Source organism: Parasteatoda tepidariorum, chromosome 11, assembly GCF_982258835.1.
Source record: "Parasteatoda tepidariorum strain Cologne lab strain chromosome 11, Ptep-v5.0, whole genome shotgun sequence".
NCBI classification, from domain to species: domain Eukaryota; kingdom Metazoa; phylum Arthropoda; class Arachnida; order Araneae; family Theridiidae; genus Parasteatoda; species Parasteatoda tepidariorum.
The window spans coordinates 60,516,437-60,535,526 of NC_141765.1; the positions used below are offsets into that span (position 1 = coordinate 60,516,437).

At 27.7% G+C, this 19,090-nt stretch overlaps 1 protein-coding gene across 5 annotated transcripts in view; it reads left to right on the top strand.

Moving 5' to 3' along the window:
• The first annotated feature begins 3,378 nt into the window (after positions 1 to 3,378).
• LOC107446663 (forkhead box protein P1) overlaps positions 3,379 to 19,090 on the top strand; it is a 238,312-nt gene continuing 222,600 nt past the window's right edge. For 2 of the 5 annotated variants that reach the window (XM_016061360.4, XM_071187439.2), the window contains exon 1: positions 3,379 to 3,504. In XM_016061360.4, the coding sequence (XP_015916846.1) occupies positions 3,403 to 3,504 (102 nt within the window). In that variant the 5' untranslated portion in view covers positions 3,379 to 3,402. The remainder of the gene's footprint in view (positions 3,505 to 19,090) is intronic. The other 3 variants (XM_016061362.4, XM_071187441.2, XM_087155467.1) reach the window with 2 other exon arrangements.

Consider the following 19,090-nt stretch of genomic DNA (forward strand, 5'->3'; position numbering starts at 1 on the left):
GAATTAATTAAGGTAAATAAATAAAATGCACGAAATAATTTTAATAGCAAGTGATTTTGTAAATAACGTTTTAAAAAAAATCGTTTTCTAATTTTCTCTCATAATTTGATGATGCTGAATAATATAAGATTTAATCTAGATATTCTTTGACAAAGAAACTATTCTGTGTCAACGGTTTTTAATTTCCGAAAAATTTTAAAGCTAGTAGGTATGTATAAATAAATTTTCCATTTAAAAAAGAACGTAAAAAGAGTATGCATTCTGAAAATATACAATTGAATCAAGTTCCATCTTCATCAGTGCTTTAAATAAATGTTCTATTTGAAATTTTTTTCCCCATTATTTCTGTATATACTCAGTTTTATTTGACCTGGTTTGGATAAAATTATGTTTCAGCATACTTTTTATGGAACAAGGAAAAACCATTTTCAGAAACATTATTTCTATCTCAGCCATCTTGGAGTTTAAGTAAAATTTTTTATTTGTGTTTTCTTGAAATTTTTTTTATAATACTAAACAAACTTTTGAGATGATATAGTATTATTAGACAGCACAGTACCTTTCAAAAAAAGACACAAAATAAAGGGTTCGCTTTATTTGATTCGGTGAAATAGCACTTTGATGATTTTCAGAACTTCCATGAATTTTTCCTCAAAACTTTAAAACAATGAAATGATGCGATTTGCGGTTTTTAGTTATTTATTATTAAAACTATACGGTTTTCTGGTTTTAAGTTTTCTAAAATCGAATTTTATTACAATTTATATTGAGGTAAACAGATTTGAATGACACTAAAATATTCTTTTGACTTCATTTGCATTAAAAAAAAGATACTTATCAAAAATCTGAAAGCAAGCAACTGTATACTATTCAATTACCTATCAAAAACTGTTGATTGCAGAATTGTATTGGCATAATTTCGTCAAAAAAAATTGATAGAGAATCCAAAATATCGCACGCTTTATATCTTAAATTGAGATTTGGTGGTGGATTTGTATTTTACATTTATCGCAAGATACTGCCAAACAGGGTAAATATCTATCATCAGTTTATTTATAAAAATTAAATAAAGTGGATTAAAAGCATATTTTGAATTTTCCCTTCCCGTCTCCACCCCTTCGACAGTTGAGTTCGGCCGGGAGAGGAAGGAACTCCTAATAAACTGACATTACGAAAGTCCATCTTTATTTATTGAAGTATTGAAAAATGAATTTCCGTACTACAAAACTGTGTCCAATTTTTTTAAAATTTCTAATTGTGAATACTACAACTGTGAATTTTATTTCTAATTGTGAATTGTATACATTATACCGTAAAAAGTTAAAATCTGTTTTTACACACAATTAAATATTAATGGAAATTCTACAGGACCATCTGTAATTCTGCGTTTTTATTAGTGACTAAAGATTAATCAATGCGGAAGTTAGGAAAGACACTATTTGAAATTTTGATTCGGTTATTTACAGCTCCTTTTTGCTAAAAGCCGATTTTAATACAAGTTTAACGGTAAGTAATTACATTACTACAATTTCAGAAGGTGACGCGATGATCCTTAATTCTACGTTTTAGCAAGTGACATAGATTTAATCATGACTAATCTTGAGTCATAACGAAGTTAGGGAAAAATGAACAATAGAAATTTTAATTCGGTTATGATAGTACGGAATTTTCTAGTTTCTTTTTGACCTGAGCATGTCGATAAAAAAGCGAGCATCCTTAATTTTACGTTTTAACAAGTGGCATAGGGTTATTAACAGCGATCATAGGAAAGAAAATAAATAATAGAATTTTTAATTCGCCTATTAAAATTTTATTATTTTAATAGCCGAACTAAATTAATACGTACGAATTGCGAGCGCACCGAATTACTATTGGTACGTAATTTTTTCAAAACTTGATGATTTTATTTTGCATTTATCCCAGCGCTAAGTCAAATATAGTTGCAACATAGTTTCTTGTTATAATTAAGTACTTGAATTATGGTTTAATTGTTTCATAATAGCTAAATTCAACTTTTTTAGGATATGATTTTATTGAATTGTTGCTATTGTCAACGGCAGTTATTTATATAATTATCTGAACTGGCACATAGGATTTACTAAAACACAATCAATATCAGTAATGATATATTACCATCCATACTATAAGTAACAACATGAATCAAAATTTAGTAATGGTAATATAAAGTATCGAATAGGATAGATACTCTGCTATGATTAATGATACTTTGTTTCGATTGTATTGTTGAGTCGTTTTGATAGTATCGGTGATATCAATAATTTTCTTAAAGAATATATTTTTTTTGAATATAAGTATCGATACTTTTATTTTGAAGATTTTCGAAGATAAGTATCAGCACACTTTTGTAACTATTTCGATGATTAGTATCAGTACTTTTCTTTTAGAAATTCTTCAAAATAAGTAACCATAAATTATATGAGTATATACTTTTTTTTTTTTTAAATATCTTGAGATCAAAGGTAAGTATTATATAAGTTTAAAAATCTTCAAAGATGAGTATCTATACTCTTCTTTGAAACATTTTCAGAGCTAAGTAATAATACTTTACTCTTGAAATTTTTTAAAATAAGTATTCATAATTTGATTCGAAAGTATCAGTATTTTCTTAAGATCCCATTACTTAGTTTTGAAAGTATCAGTTGTATCATTAGTTTCCCTTTGAAATTTTTTCGAAGATTAGGATCAATACTTTGTTTGAAAATGATGATTTTTAATTTTATTCATTCTTTGTTTCGATAGTATCGAAACTTTCTTTTGGGAACTTTTTCGTCTTAACGATACTTTTTTGCAAAACTATGTACCTAATTCGTTGATACTCGTATTTTGTATATTACTAGGAGCGGTTATGTGACAGATAATTTACATATTTTGGTGCATTTCTTTTAAGCCTACCTTTCACACCAAATTTACTTATAAATCCTCTTATTAACCTTTTCAATAAGCGAAAATTTAATTAATTGATAAAAAAAAATCGAATTGCTTTGTTTTTAATTTTATTTCGAGCGCTGTACACGACCTCTTCAAATTAGCACTCACTTTCAGAAAAGCGCGAAGGATTAATTTCTTGTTTCAAAGTCATCGAGTTAACAATCCGCAATATTAATTATGATCGATGCTCAAAAGTTGCACCAAATCTCCCCATCCTCCAGAAATTAATCTCATAAAAGTCTCCCCACAGTTGTTTACTCCGCGCGCATCTTCTCTGGATTGTCCCGCCGCGAGATGATCCAAAGAGAGGTTGAAGATAAAAAGAGATTTAGAGAAGTTAGCTGAAAGTTGGCACGCGACCAAAACATCACGTGACACAGGTGAAGTGATCGCGGATAGGCGGAAGAGAAGCGTAGAAAACCACCTCCTGTGATAGCTGCGCAGATGAGTTAGATGGGGAAAAAGAAAGAAGAGCTTGTCTTGGAAAGTGGGAGCCGCATAGAGATGGTTGACGTTGACCAAGTTTGCTCTTCATCTCCAAACTCTGCCACAACGGTAAGTTCTCCATGTGCTTTTCTCTTTTTTTTCTCTCTTACTTTTGTTTCGACCGGTGCGCATTCCCGCCTTTTCTTCCTACTTTTAAAAGTTTTTTTGCGCTTCTTTTTGTTTACAACTTTCTTAAATTATGATATTTTAAGGATTTATTTATTCATAGTATTGGATGGGGTGTAAGAAATTGAGTTTTCTTATTTGCGTTTAATTTTCCTTCTAAACGCTAAGTGTCGAGCTTAGTTTCGAAATTTGGCGTCCTAGATCAAACTTTGTTTTGAATTCTATACACGTAGATAATAGTAATTTAGCATAAGTTTTTTTTTTAAAAAAAATGTGAAAATAAGTTTAAAAAAATTCATTATAAAGCGAGAAAAACAGAAACAAATTTTTAAAGTAATAAAATTCATCACAAAGCGAAACAATAAAGAAATGTGGAAAGGGGTTTAAATTTTTTAAAGTCATAAAGCGAAACGATTGAAAAAATTATAATAAGTTTAAATAATGAAATAAATCATTATAAAGCTAAGCAATAAATAAGTTAAAATATTGCAATTTATCATAAAGTAAACAGTTAAGAAATGTCAAATTAAGCTTAAAAAATTAAACAACTTATAAAGCAAAACAAATAAATAATGTCACAATGAATTTAAAAATAATGAAATTCATAAAGTTAAGCAATCGATAAATGCAAAAATAAGTTCGAAAAAAAAATCATTATAAAGCCAAACAACTAAATGAATGTAAAGAGTTTTAGAAAAATCATCATTAAGAAAGAAATAACTTAAAAATGAAAGGGGAAAAAATTTGAAAAAGTAATGAAGTTCATTATAACACGCACATAGTAGCAATTGACAAATGTGCATTAGATCGTAAAAGTAGAAACCAACTCAAAAGATGAGGGTCAATGTCAACTATAATTTTTGGACCCTTTACTATATCACATCGCTTAAATATATCACATTAATTAATTTATATTTATTTAATTTTTATATAATAATTGCAATTACACAATCGATAATTTTTGTTACAATGGTTTTCATTAATCAAAAGAAAAAAAATTACAAAAGGAATTTCAATTAATTTAAAATTTTACTAAAAATGTAATACGAAACAATTCTATGACCATTATAATTGTCGTAATTATATCGTGATAGTTATCGTAGAAATCATCGTGAAAAATGTTTTATTTTAGGTTTAATTGATTGTTCTATGGTTTGATTGTTCTTTCTTCTGATTGATAATTTATAATTTTTTAATAATTTCAATTCTAAAATTTCACTTTAATTTTCAAAATATTTAATGATGTTTAGATCACCCAGGTCTAGTGGTATTCTTTTTGTAAAAAAGAGGAATTTTAATTAATTTAAAGTTTTGTAATTATGTAATACGAAACACTGCGATAATCATTATAATTGTCGTGAATAATATTTTATTTTATATTTTTAATTTTCAAAATATTTAATGATGTTTGGAGCACCCAGATCTAGTTGTGTTCCTTTTGTAAAAAAAGTTACAAAAGGAATTTCAATTAATTTAAAATTTTGTAATAATGTAATACGAAACAGTGCTATGATCATTATAATTGTCGTGATAAATATCGTGAGAAATATTTTATTTTATGTCTGATTAATTGCTTTATGGTTTGATTGTTCTTCCTTTTGATTGAAAACTTATAAATTTTTAATAATTTTAATTCCAAATTTTTTTTCAATTCTTTAATTTTCAAAATATTTAATGATATTTGGAGCACCCAAATCAAGTTGGCCGGTGCGGTAATTAGGACTAGCAGTAAGGCAACCAAAATGCGAATTTGACCGTAAGAGAGCGGAAATATTGATATCTGAGAGTGAAGAGTTAAGGCTTTTCTATAGGGGTCCAGGCACGAAAAATAACAACTCGACTTTTAGACCAACAGACATTTTTTGAGTTTAAATTTATTTATCGAGGCCAAATTAATGAAATGAATAATGATTCTCAGGTAGGATATACTTGTCAATGAAAAACTTCATTTGCTTCAAATGTTGAAAAAGTTAATACATTTCGAGCTCTCAAAAAAAGCGATCATTCTCAAGATCCCACTGCACGTGAATGAGCCTTGACATGTGATGAGTCTAGAGAATAGGGTCCTTGTTTTGAGCGACCGAAACGCGTCGACTTTTTTTTATCTCCAGTTCTATGGGGCAAATAAAGTCTTTTCTTTTTGACAAGTGACAAAAATGATGATTGCTACATAATTATTGGTGATTAATGAAAAAAAGGTAATTAAAATATTTTTAAAGGAATCATTAATCTATATGATTCTAAACTTCATTGTGGTATAAGGGTATGTAAAATTCGTAGAGACCACTGGACACACCATATTACTATATACACACACCAGACACCATATACAAGTCACTTTTTATAGTTTTTCTAACTGATCTCAATTCTAAGTGTCGCCTTTGCAATTTACTAGGTAGAACCATATAAAAAAATAAATGGAACATGAAGGAATTTTTAAAATAATATTTTTTGTTTTAGCGGGCCAAAGTTGGCCTAATGTGGTCACTAAAAAAAGCTGTTAACACATGTTCTACCCACAGTAACTGATCTAAACGGATTTTTACAAAATATATTAGTTTAGTTTGAAAGTAGGTTGATATTAAAATTTCATTATAATCCTGAACCCGAAAATTACTTTAACCTAACTTGTGACGGGCTGCCCATTTTATCTCTTAAGTCTGGCGCAGTTTGATTGCCTTTTCCAAAATAAACACAGGTGTCTTTTCAACGTGTTAAAGAAAATAGCTTAAGGTTGTCGCACTTCATGTTTAAGCATGGTTAAGTTTGATTTAAATTTTAAATCAGAAATATGATAAAATTATATTCTGGCCATAGGGTTCTGGGCTAAACATTTTGGGAGCCCTTTCCCCTCTTTTATTTACCCAACTCTAAATGCATTTTAAATTACAATAGTTTTTATTAGAATTAGAAGTGAATTAATTGTAATCTACAACAAATTTGAATTTTAAAAAGTAAATAATAAATTTAAAATTTTAGATTTTTTTCTTTCATTTTGAATTTTCATACTTCATTTAAATTTTACAATTTAATTAGTGTTGTTACATAAATGGTAAAAACATACGAAGAATTTGATGCTCTGCAGATTTTAAGAAAATATTTAAAAAAAAGAAAAAAACGAGTTACCTTATTTTTTATAACTGCATAAATCTAGATGATTATTATGACATGCCTGGCTTAAGTTTAACACGGAAAATGTCTTAGCTACATCATTGCAAATCGTGTTTTTCATAGTATTTTCTTTTAAAAAATTACAATATTCCGCTAAGAGCTGCGATGGCTCAGAGGATAGACCGCTCGCCTTCCAATGAGGTGAACCGGGTTCGATACGAATTCCGCATCCGGCTTGAACCGACCACAGTGCTGACGCGAAATATCTTCAGTGGTGGACGGAGCAGGAGTCAGAGTTCTCTTGCCGTCAGGCTAATCGTGGTAGGTTCTCGTCGTCTTCCTCTCCATGTAACGCAAATGCGGGTTAGTTCCATCAAAAAGTCCTCCACGAAGGCAAATTTCTTCCAATACTTGATTCAGGAGTTCTCTTGTCTTCTGGATTGGGTTCAAAATTAGAAGGCTACGTAGTTAAACATTAATAGCCGTAAACTCAAAAATTGGGTCGGCTGTTCAACGACAATTATAAAATTATAAAATATTCTGCTAATGAAAATTGAAACGATCGTTTGTTTTTATTGAAGCTAAAGAGAAACATGTTCATTTTTCTCTTTAGCTTCTCTTTAGAAACATGAAACATTTGTTTCCTTCCAAAAACGAATTTAGCAACTCTTTACTCTGGACGGCTCAATCTTAAACAGGCATAAGATTATCTGTTCATTAATTCTCAAATTGAGTTAACATAAACAAAAATTATGCATTAAAAGTTTTTATTATTTTTTTAACTTTTTTTATTATTTTTTTGGTTAATGGCGGGCACTTCCGTTTATTTCCCATTGGCCTTAGAAATACCAGAATTGCTACTTTCTTATCATTACCCAGTAAGCACCTATGACTAATCCACGACGGTGGAGTAGCGTCTCCCACGTCAAACAACCACAAACCCGGTAGGGCGGGTTACATTCACACAATCACACAGAAGAAAGGACATAGAACACAGAGAGAGAGAGAGAGAGAGAGAGAGAGAGAACGAAGCATCCATGCCCTGCGCGGGATTCGAACCCGCAACCATCGACTCCGCAGTCAGGCACGCTAACTACTCGGCCACCTGGTCGGCATGCATTAAATGTTGACTTTAAAATCGATTTTCGTTATCGACTACCCCTTGAATAATTTTACAAGTTAAATAAATGCAAGAAATTCTGTTCATTAAAATGTAGTTAATGAGTTTAAGTTGAATATTTTTAAATTTACACTATTTTAACAAGGAAAACCAAAATCATATTTTATGCGGATTTTCTTAGGTAGATAATAACAATTCTAATCAGGATATATCAATAGTATTCAGAAAAAGTACGTTTTGTGTTTGATTTCGTAACTTAAAATATATTCTGCTTCAGTTTTCAGCATATTTAAGATTACTCCCTGGAACCATTAGGAATGTGTCATAGAACGTGAAGACCTGATCATTAACTCAAAAGTTATTCAGAGTGGTCTTTTTTTTTGGCACACTGTGCATAATTTTAAAGTGTTAAGGCACCTTCAAAGAGAAAAAAAAAATAAATAACAATTTTCCTAATCTAATATCCTAGAGTGGCTTAAACCATTGATCATTTTACTATTTTTAAATTTTTAAATTATTTTGAATAAAATATTGTTTTTGTTGAGTACAGACGTTAGTCTTATTTATAAAGTTAAAAATTAGAAGAGCTGAAAATGTTTAAATGGTAACATTGTTTGATTTTATCAGTAGTTTGGTTGATATTTTTATTTGTGTTGCAAGAAGCTAAGTGCTAGTTTTGTTTAGTTAATTAACTTGCAGACATTCAACTAAAATATTAATATATTCAATTGTAATAATACTCTTTTTTCTTAGAATCTCGCTGACTTCTGTAAAATTTTATAGAGAAAGATCCGTAATCACCATAACTAATGAACCATGCTCCTAAATAACCTTTGCGGTTTCTGTTATAGTAAATTTCAATAATGTTGTGCTATGTTTATGTTTTCGCACAACTTTAAGTTGCGATTTATGAATTTCTTTAGTGCGTTGTTGAGCTCGCACTCCACATTTTCACATAAATTTTATTTGCGATTCCTATTTTATTGAATTACTTTACTGAAAGTTTAAAAACTATATTCGTATTTTCTATTTTGCTCATGTGTTTATAATTTTGGTTAATTAAATTATGAACTCTGATTTTTAAATAATTTTCTTAACTGTGAACATTTACTTAAATCAAAATCTACAAACGAGATAAAAAAAATCAACAAAAATTGCAGTAGTTGTAAATATGCTGTAAAGTGTTTGAATCAAATATTTTGAAAATGGAGAAATTTATCTTGTTCACAATGTCAGTATGAAAAAAACTGTTGAAAGAAACGTCAATTAAAGTGTGCTGAAATTTATTTTACTCACATGCGTATCTGTGCAAAATGTGCATGGTTTACAAACGTCTTAGTCTTAAGGACACATTGACTCTTACCAAAAAAACCCTAACTGGACAAGACTTTGGACAGAAAAGGTGCTATATAGAGGCGAAGAAGTCATATCCAAAGCTGCGTAACGTATAGAAATTGCATTGTTTTTAAAATTTTTATTTAAAACATCCTTATAAAAATAATTAATAATTTACTATAAAAATAATGAATTTTATTTAAAGGGAGTTCAGAAATGCGGCAAATTTTAATTAAATATTGGTATATGTGAATGCTCACTGATATTGTTTTTTTTAATGCTAGAGTATAAAAAAAATTTCGCTATATTGATATCAAACTTTTTTTGAGTTGCTTTGTGTTATACAGGATACTGTTAAAACTTTCTGTTTTAGACGAAGTAATTCTGAAATTAAAAATAGTACATTTTTCAATAAAATTTGCGATAAAATGCCTTCATTATACTCATTTATAAAATGTCTTTATATTGTGATATTTTTCAATAAATATAATGAATGATATTTTTTAATAAAATACCTTTATTATACTCATGTAAAGTAGGGCAAATTATAATTTTTTTTAGTTTGTTACTTGCTCCTTTTTCAATTTCTTAAAGTAGTATAATATACTGCTCCAAAAAATATACTGTTCTTTTTTTTTTGAAAAATGTTGACCTGATTTTTTATTTGGCCCACTATGACGCCTGCCGTAACAAAATTTTTTTCTCCCCTTAAACTGAGAAAAGTATGGACAAAACTATAAGAATATAGTTACATTTACCGTGTTTCCAGTTCCATCGAAACACAAAAAAGCTAGGTAATTTTTACCGAAGCGCTTTGCTCTTGAATTTGGTAACAAAAAATATCTTTCTATAATGTGTGATAAAATTTAATAAATGTAAAATTCGGTACTTTTATCATGATGCCTTAGAGAAAGTCCAAAAAACATAACATACCTTCGAGCATTGGCGTATTCGGTTAAGCTTACTTTTTTAGTTCTGTATTCTTTACTAGATGTGTGATAAAGAGAATTATAATTTTGAAAACCAAAATTTCCAATAAACCGTTACCATATGAACTGAAAAAATTACCAAACGAATGGCTTAAATACCGTATATTTCTAATTTATTATCAGTGTTATAGTGGTTTTTAATTTTTTTTTACCAGAAATGTGATTACCATACAGTACAATAATTTAACCAAAATTGTTTTTTTCTCTGTGTACTTTTGGGTCAAATTAACCCCGGTTCACTGTATATAACAGTTTTTGATGCCTAATCAGGACTATAAATATCCTAAAAAGGAGAAAAGACTGGTTCTAAGACTAATTTTTGGGAAGTGTCAAGTATCCGTGATTACTATAATTTATTAACAGTTATAACAGATTTACCTGACTGTGTCCAGTACTGTACTTATGGTTTTAGCAGCCCTAGGTGAACCGGAATCTTTTAGTTACATTTTCAAATTTCTTGAAATGAATCAAGCCGAAATTTTAAAAGAAGGAAGTGACACAAAAAGAATTTTTTTTAAAGGTAAATTATTCAAATTTGTACGCATGTAACAATGAAGAATATTCTTACTAGATAACTCAATTTTCAAAATACAAACATAGTTGTGATCACATAAAAATTTGAAAAATACTAATCTTCACAAATTGTTCTAACTCTTAAATTTAAATTTTTTTCCCCTTTCTAAATTTTAGCCACTCTGAGCAATCTCCGAACTAACCATCTCTTAATCACAGTCTTGAATGTGTCTTAACCATGAAAAAAGTAGGTATGTAACGAATAGTGATTTGGCCGAGTGCCGAATTTTCGGCCTAAGAAATAGGCCGAATAGCAATATTTTTTTTAAGAAAAAGCATTAATATATATTATTTTTTTTATTTATAAATAAGTTTAGTCTTTTTATTGAAAAATAATCAAAACTCAGTTATTTTAATTAAGTTAAATAAAAACTGACTAACAGCAGTTGTAACGTTGAAAAAATTGTAACGTTGAAAAAAGAAAGATAAATAGAAAAAAAATCCTCCTTATTCTTAAAACAAAACTTTAATGCTGAAAATAATATTTTCTGAGAAAATAAGCGTCCATGAAAAAGTTAAGACGAGATATAGCCTATCAGAAACGTTTTTAAAAAAGCCGCGCATTAAAAAAACATGTACCATAAAAGCCATTGAAAATATGTACCATACAAGTCACCATAAAAAAATATGTACCATATAAGCCATTAAAAAAATATGTACAAAAACGAAACAGAAAAAATTTATCTTAATTTTTGAAGGAAAATTTTAAAGCTGAGCATCTCAATTTTCCAATTACCGTATTTTCAAGAAAAAAAAGGGGAAAAAGAATAAAGTCTTATAGAATCCCTCTCAAGTGCCCTGTTCATAATAAAAATGTCGATAAAAACAAAAGTTTATTAAAAAGAAAAAGCTAGATAAAAACCAAAAAACCGTGTTCCTAATTTTTAAAAGTAAAATTCAACTCTAAAAATACCTCAATTCAAATTTTCACAGTGCCGTATTTTTAGAAAAAGAATGATGATAAAAGAATAAAGTTTATTAAAAACGCTCTTTAAAAACTGCTGTATCAAAATATAAACGCTGATTATAGAAAAAAGCAAAAGTGAAATAGAAAAAAAAAATTGTTCTTAGTTCTTAAAATATAACTTTAACGTTGAAAATTACATTTTTCTGTGTTACCGTTTACCTGTCTTATCGTACATGAAAAAAGTACATAAAAGAATTAGTCTATTAGAAACGCTGCGTTAAAATGCTGCGCTATAATAAAAACAGAAAACAGCCAAAACAAAACACAAAAACAAAACAAATAAAAACCATTCTCAATTCTTAAAACAGTGTTGAAAAATCGACGAAATTTTCTTACGTGAATATAATTAAAAAAATCTGCAGTACAAAATTCGTCGTTTAGTATGTAGCAATCCAGTTTCAATTCCTCAAATTTCACTTTTCCATTTGTCTTTCAGAACTACATTTGCTAGTTTTAGAACTTAAATATGTGTAGAACTATTACATCTATTCATATTTTAAGAAAAGAAAACTTTGTCGGTAAATACTTTTCTAAAATATACTTTGCCGAATATTTGACCAAACATTCGGCCAGCCGAATATTCGGCAAAAGTGCCGATACCAAATAGTGGCTGAATATTTGTTACATGTCTAAAGAAAGTAAATTGTAGCTATATATATTTTCAAATCAAATTAAGTTCTTTTATAAATACTAAAAGAGCACTTAATATTTTGTTAATATTATTAGTTTTCTCCCTTTTAACAAGAGCATATTCATATTGAATTACTTTAACTAAATAGCTCGCAGGTCAAAGTTCAGCCAAATACGGAAATAGCAAAATGAAAAGGATTATCAGTTTTGCTAATGACAAAAAAAAAAAAAAAATGTCGTTCTGCGTTGAAAACAACACACCGCTAATCCTCAGATAACGCCTGCCTTGGTCTTCAAAAACTTCAATTTGAGTCATTATCTTTATTTTAATGAAAATGCGCTTTTGATTTATTACTGCTAGAAAAATAATTGGATCTAAAGTAGGCCATGAGTATTAAAAATAATTATTATGAGTGAGCTATAATCAAAATAACGATGACATTATAACGAATTCCGTATGTTAATCACGGACTGTCTTCATTTTCAATTGTTTAAAGCTTTAATTTTTATTCATACTTTAGTTTACATAATTTGAAGTGATTCGTGGGTTATCGTAGCAATATCTCGCAAAAAATTATTTCAATGTTATTTTGATTTTAACAAGGGTAAGCTAGTAAAAGAAAATATTTTGCGCATTTTAAATAGAATTTATCAAAAGAGCTTTCTCATTGCTAGTATAATAACTTATAGTGCTATTAAATTTTGTGACTAAAATGCTTATCCACATTTAAAACATTTGTTTAACACGTGATTTGGAAAAAAAATTTATTATTCTCGCTTCCTTAATAATTTTGAATAATGTATTGAGTGGGATAATTTGTGTTCATTTTACGCGATTTTTATTCATTTAAAAATTTAATTTACATTTATACTTTAATAAACTAAGGAAATAAAACAAATATCGTTACAAAATTTTACAAAACTGTTTAGTCACATTAAATTTTTTTAAAAGAAAACAAGGAAAATTTTATAGGTAAATCGTTATGTCCATTTTGATTGCAAGTTATCAGATTAAATAATGCTTATTAATAATATTTTGAAATTTTGAAATTCAAAACTGAAATGCGAATTTGCTTCTAAACGTATATTTAAAAATATGAAATTATTAATATGATTCAGCTTTGTTTGTAAATTTTTTTGTTAAGATTATTAACATTTCTGATATCAAAATTTCTTTAATTACAGTTTCAATGAAAACTATTTAAAAGCATAAAGTTTATTATTTTAAGAAACAAATTAGGAAACAAAAAAACGAATTTAAAAAGAATTGTCATAAGCATAAATCAAAATCTTCATTGATTTTTTTTTCAAATAAATAATGAAATAGCTATAAGTAGCTGTAATATTATTTAGCTTTAAATAAATAATGAATAATGAATAGCCAGAAATGATTGCACAAAAGGAGGATCAGAGAAAAAAGTACAAAAAAGTATGTTTACTGCAATTCCAGGTGTTTTTACAAGAACAAAACTCTATTGTGTATTTGAATAAATAAGCTTTATGCTACGAAAGGTAGGATAAGAACTATTTTTTGTTTTGTTTTTCTTTTCCCCAAAACAAAGCGTCTGAATTTTTATAGTTTTTCCATTTAATTTTTTTATAGAATCCCAGTAGTATGAAAAATTTAAAAATTAAAAGATTTCTCATAAGCTACGGACTTCAGCTTATAGTGCGTATGTCAGTGGTTTTTTTCTAAAAGCGGTCATCTTTAAATTAAAAATCAAGCAATCTCTCTTACCAGTACGGAAGATTTTGCGCGTTTTTTACTTAAAAAAAAATTAAGCAATGATCCTATGCTAAGAGGCAGTGTTCAGAGTATCCAAAAAAGTGGCTGACAAAGTATGGCAACTTTTCAGGGGTGTAAAATCCATTTCAGCAAAAGTTAATTTCTCTTATTCTTTTATTTTTTTTTGTTGAAAATGAAATTCTTTCACTTTTTCCGATTCTTTAATCAATAAGCTAAAATATTCACTATTCTAGTATTATGATACTTGTATACAAAACCTTTACAATTTTATTTAAGTGCAGTTATTATTGTTAACGATTTAGTCATAATTATTATTAATAAACAATCTCTCCTACCCATGAGTGTGATCTTTCTTACTTCAACTGCGTCACATAACACGGCAAAGTCTTGGTTTTATTACAACTGTTGTTTAAAATTAAGACATTACAACCAAATAATAATAAAATTCATAAAAAAATTTAGCCAAAATTATTAATGGTTTGTTTAACAAAAATTAATATTTGCAATTTTTAACTTTCCTAGTTTTATTTTACCTAAGGTGTTATTGTTTTATGTGAAGCAACAATATGTCTGCATCGGAAAGCTATATAATCGAATATTATATATTTTAAATAAGATAAACGTTATCTAATTCTTTTGAAAGAAGATAATAAATCTTTAATAAATAAATTGACAGTTTTATGGTTGAAGCATTTTATTAGCTTACATTTCGAATCTAACGTAAACGACTAATAAACCTAAGCCTCTTTTTGGCCTCTTAAAATCGATGTTATCTCTTCAATGTATATTTTAAAAACTTTAAGTTTTTTGTTAGAACATATTCAGAAATATAACATTTTGCTTTGATAAACTTTACATTTACATCTTGAGATTTCATATAGAATATATACATTTCTTTACAATTTCTTTTTACAAAATACAGTCAGTACAAATGACTATACCATGAAAAATGTCGAATATAATATACAAGCATTTTGTCATAGAAGGTCAGTGTAACTTAGTGTAATCTTTCGGAAAAACATTTATTTCTTCGAGAATGAAAAAAGATGCGTGACGTAAAAATATATTTTTTCGACAAATAGTCTAAATATCTATTTTATGCTAATGTATGAGTTTGTATCTTGACTATTAAACATGTATTTTATGAATTTTTTGTCAGATCGTAAATGTTACTGATATCAACAAAATGCGAGGTTGAATTTTACCTATAATATATTTTATATTACAGCGAATGTCCAAAATTCATTTAAAAAGCAACTTAAGTTTAAAACATTTGTTTAACATTTGATTTGGAAATAAAATTTTCTCGTTTTTTTAAAAGTAATTTAGAATGATGCATTGAGTGGGATAGTTTAGGCTTATTTCACGCTATTTTTATTTTCATTCATTTAAAAATTCAACTTGCATTTATACTTTCATAAACTAAGGTAATACTAATAAGATAGAAAGCACAAGTTTTTAAATGAATATTGTGATTTTGATTCATATAGCATACATTACTACTCCGCGCTACGGCTCCCACACATACAATAGGGGAAAGTGTTGTACCCTAGGACATTGACAATTTCTAGGAAGTTATTGGTAACATTAGCGTTATTTTTATTTTCAGTTATAACTTCAACCAATAAATGACATTTCAGAAAAATTTTGCAGTCGAAGAATTAAATTAATTTCTTGCGGCGAAAAAGAAAATTTCATCACTTAGCAATAATTTTTTTTGTCATTATTCTTATTTTCTTAATATGAATCCATAAAATAATACGATTGAATTTTGTTTGTTTTTGGATTATAAAATTTTTAAACTTTTAGTTATAAGAATATAATGTTAGTTTATTTAACTTCACATGATTTGATTCTTTTGTCATGAGAATTAACTTCTTTTACGAAATAAGATGCTATTTTTATTTTTTATTTATTTATTTTCAGTTTAACCAGGGGGCAATTGTGAATGATTCTGATTTTGTACATTGTTAAAAATGCTCTCTTAATTTTATGAATTTGTGAAAATAGAATCCTGCTTTTGAGATTTTGATAACACTTATTTTAAAAGATCCTTTTTTTAGTGTTTTGTTGTTTCAGGAAAAATGTCTTCATAGTTTTCTGAATCTAAAGTCATAGTAGAATCAGGTTCTTTCCGAAGTCTCTCAAGGAGGTGAAGTTTTAAAATTATGAATTATTGACTATTCTTCAAAAGAATTCTGTGAATAGTCCAATTTTAAATTGAAAATATTGTAAAGTGTTCTATAATAAGATAAAATATTTTGTAGAAAGTCCGTTTTACAGTAAAATTATTTGAAAAAATTCTGTTCTCACAGTAAAATGTTTTGTGAAGAGTCTGTTAAGGAACTCAAATTTCTTAATTGGACTCCTAATTTAAAGCTTTCAAATTTTGTCTATTTCTTATTTCTATGATAAAAAATGACAGTAAAACAGTTTGTTAATTATAAATAACTACTGTTAAATTAAAAAGGAATCTTATTTTATAATTTATCGTGTTTAAAATTCAAATTGAATTTTACATATATGCGTTTTTGCAAGCAAATTCAACGATATCAAGATGCGTTGAAGATAATTTTATGATTCTATACTTGTCTTTCTTTCGATAAACTCTTGACCTAAAGTATTGTTGAAGACTTTACGAATCAAGTTAGTTACAATTAGTTCCTAGATTCGGTATCGATTACTTGAGCTACGAATGCTTCGATCCGACGATATCGATTTTTAACTCCTGTATAAATTCAGTTAATCAGAACGAATAGTTATGCCTTTAATTCCTAGAAGATGGATTGAATTCGAGCTTTAGAACTGCAGTGATTGCTTTGATTTATTGGTTTAGAAACTCTTACGGTTATTAGTGTCACGAGAATTTGAGAAAGATGATGCTCAGATCATCTGAAACTATGTTTCATACTATAGTAACCACACTAACACTTTAAGATGGGGAATAATTTCTCTTTGTAGGAGAGTCTTACAATGGATAATTATTTTTAAATATTTCCTTTACTCGCAATAAATTAACTGTGTCATCGCAAATTTTTTTATTTTATAAACTTGAAAAATAATTATTTCTCGGGGGTTATACTACACTTTTTTGAAAGGTCCTGTTTTCGTTAAATTATGAAAAATCTACCCTTAACTTAGTGAATTTGTGAAAATAGGTTTTTATTTTTGTAATTTTGTGTAAAATCCAAAAAACTAGTGGTTTGTTTAAACTTTTTGTGAAAGGTCATATTTTTGTAAACTTGTCAAACTCTATTATCTGAGTTAATAATTGTTGTAAATTGGTGTTCTTTCCATCAGATTCTTTTAGCTGCAAATAATTTAAAATAAATATTTTGTTTTTTAAAAAAATAAAAAGAGAACATGCTAAAAAACATGGTTTAAAAATATGAATTAAAGATGCCGTCGACTCCGTTTTTCAAAATTTTTTTGTAAAATCCAAAAAAACTAGTGGTCTGCTTAAACTTTTTGTGAAAGGTCATGATTTTGTAAACTTGTCAAAACTCTATTCATAGTTTTCTGAGTTAATAATTGTTGTAAATTGGTGTTCTTTCCATCAGATTTCATTTAGCTGTAAATAAGTATTTTGTTTTTTAAAAAAATAAAAAAATAAAAAACACGCAAAAAAACATGGTTTAAAAATATGAATTAAAGATGCCGTCGACTCCGTTTTTCAAAAAAAAGTTTCGTGATATGCTGATTTTTAAATGTGACACTGTATATACGGTAAGTGTACCATTAATTTCCTAATTTTACAGTTCGCTATGGTAACGGTTAACAGAAAATTCTGGTTTTCAAAATTATAAATGTTATTGTCATACATTTAGTAACAAATTTTAAATCGAAAAGTAAATTTAACCAAATAAATGATTTTTATGCTATGCTCTAAATAGATAATTTAGAGCATGGACATACGATAAATAGATGGAGTATCGGAGATACGATAAAATTACAAAAATGTTCGTCAAAACTATCTCTTAATTTACCATTTATTTGGTAGTTTTAATCTTTTGATGTCTATGCCTCACCAAATAGAATGGCAATAATCTTTTTACACTTTTATGGTTTATTTAAAATGGCGGTTTACTTAAATAGTTTGTAGGAGCTAGTTGATTGTTAATCATTTATTTTGATACAATTTCTCTATTAGAAATCAAATCAAATAAAATAGAGGTTATCAAGCTAAAAAATTTTCCTTTATCTCAAACTATACGAGTACTGTTAAAATTACCGGCTTTTGGTTAAAATTACCATATTTTACCACATTTACTACCAAAAACCATATTTTATTGTTTACTAAAAAGTCATTACCAATGTGCTACGATAAAAATTACCGAACTTTTTGGTGTTTCCATAGAGAAAAAAACACGGTAAATTTACCATATTCTGGTAGTTTTGACGATACTTTTTTTCTCATTGCAGCAATTCTTGGAGTTCATTATAAGATTTGAAAACACCTTTATCAGCTTCAACTGGCTGTTTCGTAATGACTACCTTTAATATGTATTTATAGAATCCTTATCATATACGAAATAAGAAAAAATTGCCACATTAGAGATCACAAATTAATATGAAAGTGAAGAAAAAACAAGCAAATGCTATCAAAATTTAATTAAACACCTCTGAGAAAATTAGGACTGAAGAAAGAAAAATAATCTACCAGATTTTGCTAGTTCAGCCTTTGTTAAGATTCGTTAGATATCTTAAGTGCTTTTGTTTTTTTCCACGCTTAAACATTAAGTTGCGAACAATTATATGTCATTTTATTTTTGTCTAGGGTTATTAATGGCGGTCAATAAGATATACATTGTACACAGATCAAAGTCTGCAACCTAGCTAAGCTTAGGAAACTATTTTCAGCAAAAATTAATAATTTAGTTTAATAAATATTTAATATATTTTTTTAATGAAATTTTTTAAGACCATTTTTATTTAAAGTACATGTTAAATAAGTTGCGCTATGAAATTATTACCTTGTTTGGACAGTTTATTTACTTGAAAGAGATAGAGTTTTGCATTGTGACTTCTTATCCACTAAAACTTAAATTAGACCATTA